This window comes from Schistocerca americana, chromosome 1, assembly GCF_021461395.2.
Source record: "Schistocerca americana isolate TAMUIC-IGC-003095 chromosome 1, iqSchAmer2.1, whole genome shotgun sequence".
NCBI lineage: Eukaryota > Metazoa > Arthropoda > Insecta > Orthoptera > Acrididae > Schistocerca > Schistocerca americana.
The window spans coordinates 309,496,037-309,511,178 of NC_060119.1; the positions used below are offsets into that span (position 1 = coordinate 309,496,037).

At 44.8% G+C, this 15,142-nt stretch overlaps 1 protein-coding gene across 1 annotated transcript in view; it reads left to right on the forward strand.

The window, feature by feature from the left end:
- The window catches only part of LOC124545826 (serine proteinase stubble), a 742,896-nt gene that overhangs the window by 641,008 nt on the left and 86,746 nt on the right, over positions 1–15,142 (forward strand). The window contains exons 5-6 of the mRNA XM_047124815.1: positions 6,805–6,871; positions 6,965–7,241. Coding sequence (XP_046980771.1) covers positions 6,805–6,871; positions 6,965–7,241 — 344 coding nt within the window. The remainder of the gene's footprint in view (positions 1–6,804; positions 6,872–6,964; positions 7,242–15,142) is intronic.

Here is a 15,142-nt window from a genome sequence, read left to right on the forward strand (position 1 = left end):
TAACTCTTGGGAATAAGCTAATATTGCTAACAACAAACGACATTATAGAAAATATATACTGTGAGGGCAATGTCAAAATTCCCAGGCTATTGAATAGGGGTCGACAAGAGGTTTTCGAACTTACACCACACATAGCTCGAACAGCCCGTTTTTGAGCCGAAAATACCCTTTTTGAATCAGAAGAATTACCCCAAAAAATAATACCATATGAAAATATGCGAAGTAGACTACTTTTCGTGTTGAAATGTCACTTATTTCAGATACTGTTCTAATGGTAAATAAAGCGGCATTTAGTTTCTGAACAAGATCTTGAACATGGGCTTTCCATAACAGCTTACTATCTATCTGTACGCCTAGGAACTTGAACTGTTCCGTCTCGCTTATAACATGACCATTCTGTCTGATTAAAATATCAGTTCTTGTTGATTTGTGAGTTAGAAACTGTAAAAACTGAGTCTTACTGTGATTTAGCATCAAATTATTTTCCACAAGCCACGAACTTATTTCATGAACTACATTATTTGATAATGTTTCAATATTACACACAAGATCCTTCACTACCAAGCTGGTGTCATCAGCAAACAGAAATATTTTTGAATCACCTGTAATACTAGAAGGCATATCATTTATATAAATAAGAAACAGCAGTGGCCCCAGCACCGATCCTTGGGGAACGCCCCATTTAACAGTGCCCCATTGGGACTGAACATCATTACCACTCTCAATATTGCGGAGAATTACCTTCTGCTTTCAGTTCTTAAAGTAAGAGGCGAACCAGTTGTAAGCTACTCCCCTTACTCCATAATGTTCCAACTTCTGCAGTAATATTTTGTGGTCAACACAGACAAAAGCCTTCGTTAAATCAAAGAAAACACCTAACGTTCGCAACCTTTTATTTAATTCATCCAAAACCTCACAGAGAAAAGAGACTATAGCATTTTCAGTTGTTAAGCCATTTCTAAAACCAAACTGTACATTTGACAGCAAATTATGTGAATTTAAATGCTCCAGTAACCTTGTATATACAACCCTCTCGATAACTTTAGCAAACTCCGATGGCATAGAAATAGGTCTATAATTATCAACATTATCCCTGTCTCCCTTTTTATAAAGTGGCTTCACTACCGAGTACTTTAATCGGTCAGGAAACCGACCACTCCTAAAGGAAAAGTTACAGATATGGCTAAGTACTGGGCTAACATACTTGGAACAATACTTCAGTATTCTGCTAGATACCCCGTCATATCCATGAGAGTTCTTGGTCTTTAGTGATTTAATTATTAACTCAATCTCCCTCTTGTCAGTATCATGGAGGAGCATTTCAGGTAACAGTCTCAGAACACTTTTTTCTAAGAGCGCTATGTGATTCCCTGTTGGGACTAGGTTTCCATTTAGTTCACCTGCCATATTCAGAAATTGCTTATTAAATACTGTACATACAGGGTGTTTCAAAAATGACCAGTATATTTGAAACGGTAATAAAAACTAAACGAGCAGCGATAGAAATACACCGTTTGTTGCAATATGCTTGGGACAACAGTACATTTTCAGGCAGACAAACTTTCGAAATTACAGTAGTTACAATTGTCAACAACAGATGGCGCTGCGGTCTGGGAAACTCTATAGTACGATATTTTCCACATATCCACCATGCGTAGCAATAATATGGCGTAGTCTCTGAATGAAATTACACGAAACCTTTGACAACGTGTCTGGCGGAATGGCTTCACATGCAGATGAGATGTACTGCTTCAGCTGTTCAATTGTTTCTGGATTCTGGCGGTACACCTGGTCTTTCAAATGTCCCCACAGAAAGAAGTCACAGGGGTTCATGTCTGGCGAATAGGGAGGCCAATCCACGCCGCCTCCTGTATGTTTCGGATAGCCCAAAGCAATCACACGATCATCGAAATATTCATTCAGGAAATTAAAGACGTCGGCCGTGCGATGTGGCCGGGCACCATCTTGCATAAACCACGAGGTGTTCGCAGTGTCGTCTAAGGCAGTTTGTACCGCCACAAATTATCGAAGAATGTCCAGATAGCGTGATGCAGTAATCGTTTCGGATCTGAAAAATGGGCCAATGATTCCTTTGGAAGAAATGGCGGCCCAGACCAGTACTTTTTGAGGATGCAGGGACGATGGGACTGCAACATGGGGCTTTTCGGTTCCCCATATGCGCCAGTTCTGTTTATTGACGAAGCCGTCCAGGTAAAAATAAGCTTCGTCAGTAAACCAAATGCTGCCCACATGCATATCGCCGTCATCAATCCTGTGCACTATATCGTTAGCGAATGTCTCTCGTGCAGCAATGGTAGCGGCGCTGAGGGGTTGCTGCATTTGAATTTTGTATGGATAGAGGTGTAAACTCTGGCGCATGAGACGATACGTGGACGTTGGCGTCATTTGGACCGCAGCTGCAACACGGCGAACGGAAACCCGAGGCCGCTGTTGGATCACCTGCTGCACTAGCTGCGCGTTGCCCTCTGTGGTTGCCGTACGCGGTCGCCCTACCTTTCCAGCACGTTCATCCGTCACGTTCCCAGTCCGTTGAAATTTTTCAAACAGATCCTTTATTGTATCGCTTTTCGGTCCTTTGGTTACATTAAACCTCCGTTGAAAACTTCGTCTTGTTGCAACAACACTGTGTTCTAGGCGGCGGAATTCCAACACCAGAAAAATCCTCTGTTCTAAGGAATAAACCATGTTGTCCACATCACACTTGCACGTTGTGAACAGCACACACTTACAGCAGAAAGACGACGTACAGAATGGCGCACCAACAGACTGCGTTGTCTTCTATATCTTTTACATCACTTGCAGCGCCATCTGTTGTTGAAAATTGTAACTACTGTAATTTCGAAAGTTTGTCCGTCTGAAAATGTACTGTTGTCCCAAGCATATTGCAACAAACGGTGTATTTCTATCACTGCTCGTTTAGTTTTTATTGCCGTTTCAAATATACCGGTCATTTTTGAAACACCCTGTATATGCGATTTATCAGTAACACGGACATTCCCACTACGCACTGATTCTATATCCTCGACCTGTCTCTGCAGACCAGCCACTTCCTTTACGACTGACCATATGGTTTTAATTCTATCCTGAGACTTAGCTATTCTATCTGCATACCACAAAATTTTTACCTTCCTAATAACTTTTTTAAGCACCTTAAAATATTGTTTGTAATGGACTACTGCATTTAGATTGCGACTGTTTCTAACGTTTTGATATAATTGCCACTTTGTTCTACAAGATATTCTTATACCTTTAGTCAGCCACCCAGGCTGCGTGTTTGTGCTAGTACCCTGTTTTGAACGTTCTAACGGAAAGCAACTTGCAAAGAGCACGAGAAAAGTCTTGAGGAGAATGTTGAAATAAACATCCTGGTTCGTATTAATTGTAACCTGAAAGAGTGCGCTCAAGTCATGTTACGGAAAACACTCCCAAAAATATCACAGAACCACTTGCGCCTGAACTACGGCCCCCACACTTTCCGGGTTGGACCCCTCGTTGGGTCGTCGATGCGATCGACACCTTACCTCATTTGAAAAGAGACAAAGCAGCGACTTGTCGGATCACACTACACGCCTCCAGTCCGCTACCCGCAAATTTCTGTGCAGTTTGGTCCGCTGAAGACGAACAGCTTTACATATCCCTGAGAGCGAGGTACCGATGTACAAATGTCGGTTGCATGCAGATCTCTTTACAATGTGAACCGTAATTTTAGCTTTCAAAATCTTTTCTTAAAGAATTTATTTTATTTACTCGCGATTCACCAAGAACATTAGCACATTTAATCACACTAGGTGAGCGTGAAAGTAATTGCGAGGAAGTAACTGATGGAAAATAAAATAACGTTTAATAAATGTGAATTTTATTTTTAAAAGCCTTTTCAACAACAGATTTAAAACTAAAACCAGAAAGCACCCTCTAAATATCAATTTACAATTATTCAGAGGCAGAATAACAAATTTTTTTTATTTTTTTCTGCAACAACCAGATTACTTTAAACTAAAAATTTTAACAACTCACACAAACACATTAACTATGCACCCCGTAAGAGGGATGGAAAAATTTTAACAACTCACACAAACACATTAACTATGCATCCCGTAAGAGGGATGGAAATGGTAAAAACACTCAGACTAAGAAATTATTTGCCACCAAAAGTGCAATTTGTTTTTGAAAGGGCTCTTACGGTGGAAGGGTGTCAACTTTATAGAAATGACTATTCAAATAAAACCCATGAAATTCAGACTTACAAAAAGTGTACAACATGCTCTTCATTACACATATACCGCCTCGCAAGATGATAGGCAAGATAAAAAGATATTTCATGAATTCGGCCTTTACCTTAATTCTATAAATTCTTTAACACCGAATCCGACAAACATGACACAGGCAGCTATTAACGTACGGCAGACCGACAGACAGACAGACAATAACTGCCTAACAAATGCGGACGAAAGACAAACGAGCAAAAACAAGTAGAATTTAACAAGTAACTGAAACAACATATCACAGATCACTTAACTTCAAATGACTGCGATTTCTGGCGAAGACAGCACCCCAACGCTCTCCCGAACCATCCGCTGCCAGCCGCTTCAACGGACGCAGGAACGCGCGCCGATCTCCAGTCTCACGGCGTCGCACCTCGCCCTGGCCAGCCCGTTGTCGTGGTTTCGCTCCTGTTGCTCTCGTGTGAACCGCAAAGCCACTACCCCTTTCTATACGGCGCTGCCCACTGCACTCACGTGGGGAGCTCACATGCGCCGACGCTCAAGGCGGACAAGTCATCTCGTGTCTCCGTGCGCGACCGACCAACCGACCGATGCAAACGCCAATGACAGTTGCCCGAGCAACTCGAGCAGACTAGCGGCCTAACGCGCAGACTCAGATGCAGGAACTAAGCCCCGACCGGGCGACCACTAGATGAGTTCTGTTACTGGCAGAGTGGGAAGACTCTCATTTTCTGGCTTTAAAGTTTCATCCAAACGATAGACATACCAGCACTCCGACGACAGACAGCCACTAACTGCCGCACAAATGCAAACGAGAAACAGACTGGTGACGCGAGACTGACCTAGCCTCACTCCGACTCATTCCCTTAATGTACAGCAGACCGACAGACAGACACTGACTGCCCGACTACCCGACACTGAGCCGGCGGACCAACTGACTAGACTCAGACTGACAGACTGACCCTCTGCGGAGCTTTTTTTTTTTCTTTATTGTGATTTTAAACACCTTATACAAAGGCGGGCTGTCAGCAGCATAGTACGCCGCTCTTCAGCCTTGAGTTTCACAATAAGTATTACATGTAGGTGGCACAGAGAATACAATCAAAACGGCGGGCAAAAAATGTAGACACTAAAAAACAAAAAAACATAGAGCCGTCCACGCTGGACGAGAAACATCACTAACACTAATTGACACGGTGCACATAACATGGATGATGGCGACGGCACACGTGAACAGTGGTGGCGTGACGGCGAACAAACACTAAACACAAACGAAGGCACACACACGAGACACTGATGGCGATGATCTCCGACGCGCGAATGTTCACTGAGCGTGTGCGAGTCCGGGGACCTGCCAAGAGAGGAGGAGGAGGAGGAAGGGGAGTAGGAGAGGGAGAGGGAAGAGCAGAGATGCCATGGGCAGGGAAGATATGTGGAGGGAGGAAGGGGGAAGAGGGGCGGAGAAAGGGGGATGGGGGAAAAGGAAAGAGAAGGGAGGGAGGGTGCCTAAAGGAAAGGACACAGGAAGTGGGGGGGAGGATCAAAGTTGATAGGAGGGGTAGATGGGGGGAGGAGGACATCATCAGGGAGGGGGAGCTGGCGGAAGCCACCTTGGGAGAGGGTAAGGAGGGTGGAGAGATGGAGACAGGGTGGGACGTGGGAATACAGGCACGGCACTGGGCGGGGGTGGGAGAGGATGGGTGAGACAAGTGGGTGAGGAGGATCGAGTTTGCGGGAGGTGTACAGGATCCGTATCCTTTCAAGGAAAAGTAGGAGGTGGGGGAAGGGGATGAGATCGTACAGGATCCGCGTGGGGGAGGGAGACGGATGCGATAGGCGAGGCGGAGAGCATGGCGTTCGAGGATTTGGAGGGATTTATAAAAGGTAGGGGGGGCAGAGATCCAGGCCGGATGGGCGTAACAAAGGATAGGGCGGATGAGGGATTTATAGGTGTGGAGGATGGTGGAGGGGTCTAGACCCCACGTACGGCCGGAGAGGAGCTTGAGGAGACGGAGTCGGGAGCGTGCCTTGGCTTGGATTGTCTGGAGATGGGGAGTCTAGGAGAGGCGACGGTCGAGGGTGACGCCAAGGTACTTAAGGGTGGGAGTGAGGGCGATAGGACGGCCATAGCCCTCTGCGGAGCTCATAGCGCCCCTTAAATTCACGTGAACAGACAACTTTTGCCCTTTCCCACCAGAGGGAGACACCAAGGCTGCGATTGCCACAGCGGCGCCACCGCCAAAAACGGAAAGCGACTGCTTTACACTGCGCGCTGTCGTTAACCAAGTGATCTTGTGTACATACAAAAGCGATAGCGTATCTATTTTCTGAATTCTGTCTCCGCGTCAATGCATGTTACTGTGTTGATTCCATACAGCCTACTGGCACGCACACACCATTTAATATCCTTAGTCAACAGCAGTAGAGGCTCACACGTCCGCCTGGTACCAGCTATACACGATGTACAGCCCTCTGAAGCGACCAGTGTGCTCTGATATTTTTTCGGATGAGCGCACGTTTGGTGCGGACGGCTACTGAGCCGGCGATGGCGGTGTTGCAGCTGGAGCTCGAAGCCGGCGAGCACGTGGGGCGTGTGGCAGCAGCCCAGCAGCACGGAGCCGCCGTTCGTGACGCGGCCCAGGCCCAGGCCGCGCCCGCCGCGTCCGACTCGCCGCCCCACACCGCCGCCCCCACCCACTCCGCCGCCCACGCGCCGCCCCACGCCGCCGCCTCCAACCACGCCGCCGCCCACTCGACGCCCCCCGTCGACTCACTACACTGCTGGAGCTACTGCCACCACCGTCACGCGCCGTCGCCCGAGCACCACGACCACCAGCACGACAACAACCACCACAACGACCACTACCACCACGACGACCACGACTACCCCGCGGCCGACGACAACCACCACTACGACGACGACGACGACGCCGCGGCCAACGAGCCCCGCGCAGCCTTCCGTGTCGACCGTGTCGGCCACTGGCGAAGGCGGCGTCCGTAAGTACTCCCTCTGATATGACTGCAGAGAGGCCTGTTTTGGTCGATTCACACTCTATGTCAGTGGGGTGGGACGGAAGGGAACGTCGCCGTCAAACGGACACGAAACTACGACACAACGTCGGTTGACTTAGCCCTGTTCCGAACGATGAAACGGTTTCTGAGATAACATGCGTGATACTAAATGCCCGAATGTTGTTGTTGTTGTGGTCTTCAGTCCTGAGACTGGTTTGATGCAGTTCTCCATGCTACTCTATCCTGTCCAAGCTTCTTCATCTCCCAGTACCTACTGCAACCTACATCCTTCTAAATCTGCTTAGTGTATTCATCTCTTGGTCTCCCTCTACGATTTTTACCTTGCACGCTGCCCTCCAATGCTAAATTGGTGATCCCTTGATGCCTCAGAACATGTCCTACCAACCGATGCTTTCTTCTAGTCAAGTTGTGCCACAAACTTCTCTTCTCCCCAATCCTGTTCAATACCTCCTCATTAAGTTATGTGATCTACCCTTCTAATCTTCAGCATTCTTCTGTAGCACCACATTTCGAAAGCTTCTATTCTCTTCTTGTCCAAACTATTTATCGTCCATGTTTCACTTCCATACGTCGCTACACTCCATACAAATACTTTCAGAAACGACTTCCTGACACTTAAATCTATACTCGATGTTAACAAATTTCTCTTCTTCAGAAACGCTTTCCTTGCCATTGCCAGTCTACATTTTACATCGTCTCTACGTCGACCATCATCAGTTATTTTGCTTCCCCAAATAGCAAAACTCCTTTACTACTTTAAGCGTCTCATTTCCTAATCTAATTCCGTCAGCATCACCCGACTTAATTCAACTACATTCCATTATCCTCGTTTTGCTTTTGTTGATGTTTATCTTATATCCTCCTTTCAAGACACTGCCCATTCCTTTCAACTGCTCTTCCAGGTCCTTTGCTGTCTCTGATAGAATTACAATGTCATCGGCGAACCTCAAAGTTTTTATTTCTTCTCCATGGATTTTAATACCTACTCCGAATTTTTCTTTTGTTTCCTTTACTGCTTGCTCGATATACAGATTGAATAACATCGGGGATAGGCTACAACCCTGTCTCACTCCCTTCCCAACCACTGCTTCCCTTTCATGCCGCTCGACTCTTACAACTGCCATCTGGTTGCTGTACAAATTGTAAATAGCCTTTCGCTCCCTGTATTTTACCCCTGCCTAATATTACAGTGAAATATTAAGTTCCTCAGATCTTCAAATCTCCGTTGCATTTTCTTGTGTACACTGAGTGGGGACACTCCGTGTACGGCATCCAGCAGCAGTGAGCTATCATGATGACATCCAATCGATCATTCATTTAATGTGTTGTTGAAACCATACTCACTTTACCTCACTCACAGCATCTGGAAATTTTCAAATGTGTGGTAAGTTCTATGGGACCACTGAGGAGGTCATCGGTCCCTAGCCTTACACACTAATTAGTCTAACTTAAACTAACTTATACTAACAACAACACACACACCCATGCCCGAGGGAGGGCTCGAACCTCCGACGGAGGGAGCGTGCGAACCGTGGCAAGACGCTCGAGACCGCGCGGCTACTCCGCGCGGTAGCATATGGATTTTCGAGAAAATAGCCTATGCGGGAGTCCAGAAAGTGCAGCTTCAATCTCATTAAAGCATCCAACACTTTGAAGCTATCCAGCGTTTGTTTTACTAATTACAAAGGCCCGAGCACAGAGACCTCTGCGTGAACTTAGGGTAGCTGTTGGGAATCTGTGAAGCGTCAACAACGGCAGTAAAACATTATTCGAGTTCAGTTGTTTATACACAATGTTTACAAGTCATCGTTCTTCTGCAGTAGCCTCGGTTATTGCTAATTCAGCTGCTTGTTGGATTGTAGCTGACTTCCGTCGAGTCAGCTCAGCGTTTGCACGCCCGTAATTCTCTCTCTCTCTTTTTTTTTTTTTTTTTTTTTAGGCGAGCGTCCGATGATACCCGTTCAGTTTGTTCTTTGATCCGTTCACTCAGTTTTTTTGTTTTTTTATTACAGAGGGTAGCTAAACCCTCTGACCGAACACGCAGGGCTACCGTGCCGGCTGGCAGGTGATGTCAGCGACCCTGGCGGCGCGACGGCTGCAACCGAGTGGGGCAGCGGCTGCGCGGCGTGATGCGGTTCTCGCCCCGGCTGCGGAGCGTACTCAGTTCCACTCCGAATTCAACGATGAGGAGATCAACCTACCTCAAGACTACCGACACCAGATTCGTAGCGGGCCTGCTGTCGGTAGTCTTGTGGTTGGATGATCTCTTCCGTACCCCTGGTAGGTTTCCGTACCCGAAGGCGCCTGCGTGCTGAATAGGAACGTCTTCGCCAAGATCCCCCGTTGTTGGCTTCTGTGATGGAGTCCGGGTATCGGCAGCACAATGCGAAGTGGTGTTGTCGGAAGACAATCAATTTCTCCAGTAGATGGTAGGCGGCGAGCAGCATGAAGTTCATTCGGTGAAGGCCATCATTATCGGTACATCTTCGCCTAGTCCATAGACAGTGCTGGAGCATATATGACATAGACTCACTACAGAAACGTAATCATGGAATCGAGTGCGATTACTGTGAATGCGTTCGATCCCAATGATCATCTCAAGGTAAGAGCTGAAGTATGTAAAGGGGGCTAGCGTGAAGCTATGACGCAAAGCTCGGTTCGTAATGACCGAATGTGTCCTCCTCATTCTCCTTCATTCACTTAACAGGCTGTTAACTGGTGTATCAGTCCCTCGCTACATGCTCCCGTGAAATAGCTACAGTTTCTTGCTACATGGGCAACGGTCTTGCCGCAATGGATACACCGGTTCCCATGAGATCACCGAAGTTAAGCGTCGTCAGGCGTGGTCGGCACTTGGATGGATGACCATCTAGGCCGCCATGAGCTGTTACAATTTTTCGGGGTGCACTCAGCCTCGTGATGCCAATTGAGGAGCTACTCGACCGAATAGTAGCGGCTTCGGTCAAGAATACCATCATGACGACCGGGAGAACGGTGTGCTGACCCCACGCCCCTCCTATCCGCATCCTCCACTGAGGATGACATGGCGGTCGGACGGCCCAGTAGGCCACTCGTGGCCTGAAGACGGAGTGGTTTCTTGCTACATGCCTTACGAGATAATGAATATGCTTGTCTCTCTTTCTTTGGTTTTCCGTCCTCTTTTCTGCCGAATGCTTATTCCTTACTCGGCGGGCAAGGTTGTCTACCTGACTTACTTGCGACATAATGGCTCACTTCTTGCTTGCACCTCTGCCTCTGCCATGACTTGAATTTGCTTGAGGCAATGTGAATGATTTTAATTTTAAAAAAATTCTAATTTCTGCCCCTTTCTATTCTATACAGTAACATAATCCTCGTACTCAAGTTTTTTGCAGTTGTCAACAGACTCGTTGACATTTTGATTAAAGTATATCCATGATGATCCTTAAATTTCATTCATTTTGTCTTCAAGTGTTTCGTCTTTAATTAGTTTCCGGACGTCAGAGCTGACAACAACTCCCTTCTTTCATCTCAGCCTCTGACAGCCACTGTAACTTGCTTGCCACATACTTGAAACTGTCAGCATCTTTGAGTAGGGCTTTAATTAATTGTTTTATAATGACAAGTTTCATACGAAAAGCAGACAGAAGCTCTTTTTGGGTGCACCTTTGAATCGAATAGTACGCTCTTTCCTCCAACTTTTGGCGTTCACATTGGCCAGATTTTTTGAGACCAGTGCTTGTCTTTTGCATAACTGCCCCATTCGCATAGGATCACGGGTCCTCCCTCACAACTTGAACATACTCGATATGGACCCACGACTTGTCCTGGCCCGTCCAACTACGTAAAATACACTTACCTGATAACTACAAGTTTGCCACAGATGTATCAGAAGTAGTCAGCAGGACAAACATAACCTCTTGAAACTAATAAATTCACAAAATCAGGCAGCAGTCGATATTTAAAACAGACTTATGAGCCTCAACATTACAGTATCACCGAAGTACATAGGTAATGGTATTATAGACTATAAAAATAAACATATTTTTGTAACATGTGACATTGAAAATCTTTACAAAAAATACTGGTATTTACACAACGATTAAACAGCAGCATTTTGCAGACCTAGCGAATTCCTCTCCTGTACCAACCTCTTCATCACAGAGTAGCACTTGCAACCTACGTCGTCAGTAATACTTCATATACCTCAAATAAATTCTGAATGTGTGTCAAAACTGTACGTGACTGAAATATTCTAAGTACTTTACCTGAAATCAGCACCTAAAAATACACCAGCAAACCCTTTAGCTTCGAGAAAAAAATTGCATTGCCGAACATAATATTTTATATACAGTATAAGCTTAGGAACGGCATCACTCTTGTTCTCATTTGCTGTTTTTTATTTGAACTAGGCGTTTCTGTCGGTTCTTCATGCCCAGCATGGAGTTCATGCGATCCTTTTGCAACAGTTTTCCTTTCCTCACCCAGCGTCAAAACAAATGTTCTGAATATGTTTCGTAAACATTTTTCAGGAAGTGTATCCTACGCATTGGCTTCAGACCATTGTCCCATACACTTAAAGCCATTCACACGTTTTATGATCCCATTTCTGGCGTTTAGGTGGATAGTAATGTCCTTGTTGTTTGAAATCACATTTCTAACAAATAAAATATATTTTTCTGCTATGCTTTCTTTATAGTCACACTTCTTTCATTTTTTCTCTCTTCCTATCCTCAATCGAGGTGTTCTGGTTTTTGGCTTTTTATCGTGATCAGTTGTCAGTATGTTTTGATTTCTGTTTCTTATGGTGTTATTGTGGGGTGTCCGTTGTGCGTTTAGCATACCCCTGAGATGCTATGAGACCAAATGCTCCCCTTGAGATCATGTGGAATGAAAAACCAAAGTCACACAACGGATAACTAATTGCCTACCGGAATTAAATAGGGTTGACCAACTGAACATGAAATATGGGTGTCAGAACTCACATAGAATTATTAATAAAGGTTTCTAAAGTAGCTGCGGAAGATGCCACAAGGAGAAACAGCCAGGCAGAATAGATTTAAGAGGTTTATTAAATTTAAACAATCTGGTCTGACAGGAGGACGGATGGAACACACTGACTTCAACAAAGCTAACTCTTTGAATATTTCACCGACAAGAATGCGTAGGAGGCAAAATGTAAGTCGAAAACAACCGTTGTGGAATGCAAATTGCGCCAAGGGGTGCTGCTGCTTCATAATGACTCACGTCCACATATTGCAACTCTCGTAACGCAGAAGCTACGCCAAATGAAGAGGGAAACACTCGAGCACCCGCCCTTTAATCTTAATCTCTCCCAATGCGATTATCACGGCTTCTGTCGGTTAAAGACGGTCTTGAAGGACCGATGATTCTTTTGGACGAGGATGTGCAGCAGGTAGTTACGGACTTCTTCACGTAGCAGGACTACTTCTAGATAAGCTCAAGTACTGTGATATGAATGAGACAGCGCTCAAATGGTTTAAATCGTACCTAACTGGAAGAGCGCAAAATTGTTGAAATAAGCAGTTCACATAATATGCAAAAAACTGTTGATTCCTCAAACTGGGGAACAATCAAGAATGAGGTTCGGTCTTGGATCCTCGGCTGTTCTTAATATATATTAATGACTTGCCATTCTATATTCACGAAGATGCAAAGCTGGTACTTTTTGCCGATGATACAAATATAGCTATCACACCCAACAGACAAAAATTAACTGATGAAATTGTAAACGACGTTTTTCAGAAAATCATTAAGTGGCTCTCTGCAAATGGGCTCTCATTAAACTTTGACAAAACACAGTATATACAGTTCCACACAGTAAATGGAATGACACCATTAATAAATATAGACTTCGATCAGAAATCGGTAGCTAAGGTAGAATATTCAAAATTTCTGGGTGTATTCATTGATGAGGGTTTGAACTGGAAAAAACACACTGAAGATCTGCTGAAACGTTTGAGTTCAGCTACTTATGCTATTAGGGTTATTGCACATTTTGGCGATATACATCTCAGTAAAATAGCTTACTACGCCTATTTTCATTCTCTGCTTTCGTAAGGCATCACATTCTGGGGTAACTCATCACTGAGTAAAAGAGTGTTCATTGCACAAAAGCGTGTAATCAGAATAATTGCTGGTGCTCATCCAAGATCATCCTGCAGACACTTATTTAAAGAGTTAGGGATCTTCACTGTAGCCTCACAATATATATATATATATATATATATATATATATATATATATATATATATATATATATTCACTTATGAAATTTGTTATTAACAATCCAGACGAATTCAAAAGTAATAGCAGTGTACATGGCTACAACACTAGGAGAAAGGAAGATCTTCACTACTCAAGGTTAAATCTAATGTTGGCTCAGAAGGGGTAAATAATGCTGCCACAAAAGTCTCGGTCGCAGGTTCGAATCCTGCCTCGGGCATGGATGTGTGTGATGTCCTTAGGTTAGTTAGGTTTAAGTAGTTCTAAGTCTAGGGGACTGATGACCTCAGATGTTAAGTGCCATAGTGCTCAGAGCCATTTGAACCTTTTGTTTTTAACAAAAGTCTTTGGTCACTTACCTATTAGCATCAAAAGTCTGACAGATAGCCTTATAGCATTTGAAAGGAAATTAAAAGAATTTCTGAATGGCAACTCCTTCTACTCATTAGATAAATTTTTGGATATAGTAAGTGGGTAATTTCCTCACTCCACACCCAAAAAAAAATTAAAAATATTAAGTGTCCTGTAATATTTTGTTTAATGTAATATCTTGTATAGACGCCTTTTATTAACCTGATACGTTCCACATCATTACGAAGTGTCGTATTCATGATCTAAGGAACAAATACTAATCTCGTCTAATCTAATCCTCAATGCTCAAGGCGATTCTGCCGGATTGGCATACCGATTCTGGACTGTAATGTCTTCGAACGGAAACGTTTTGCTCGTGCCTTGTAATTACGATTCGGAAAAAGAGTGGAAGGGTAGAAAATCGAGCATGTGCACAAGACTTCTGTTGTCTTAAACTTACGCAGTAACGAGCAGAGAGAGCAGAACGTCCACGCAGAGCCTGCAGGGTTCCGCGGTCTACGATTTCTCTTCGGATGTGCTGCATCGTCTGCCGCAGTACTTTCCCGTGTGCGAGATCGCCGCAGCCCAAGACACGCGCACGAGCTCTCCTGCGTGAGCCATTCATCAGCATCCAGCCGCGCCGCGCGGTCTACACGTCGTCGTGCAGCCGCAGGGGAAATCGCATGCCTTCAGAGCAGAGCATTTCGACCTTCTGCATCGTGGAAAATTACACGTCGAGTCTTCTCTTCCTATATTCTCCCCTACTCCTGGGAGATCTCTTAATCTGACGCCAGATACCGAAGGTTCAGTAACAGTACAAGCAGGCAGAGACATTACTTCCGCGGAGGACATGAACTGGTTACTGTCTGTATCGGTATTTCAATGTCGAAGCGATACAAATTATATGCTACAGAGATCTTAATTTGTCAGGAATAAGCTAGTAGTAGTACTGCATCGTAGACGACATAGGCGTTATGCTGGATTGTTTTGTGAAAATGTTGTCCGAAGAGTATTCTCCTTTAATGCTTTGTACATCGCGACGTCCAGGCTTCAGTCGTGACAAATGAGTTTCTGAAAAAAGCGCGGAATAATATTTCTATTGACTGTCCTGTCAAACTGAATATCACACCAGTGAGTAAATCATCTCACAGCATACTCGGAAACTGCCGTCAGCTCTGCTCCCTGTAAACAATGGAAATAAAGCATTTATTGTCAGACTGGGCCTTAAAAATTTAGTTGTTGGATGCTATATCGCGCCTGTTACCTGATTTTTGTGTCAGTATTAACTA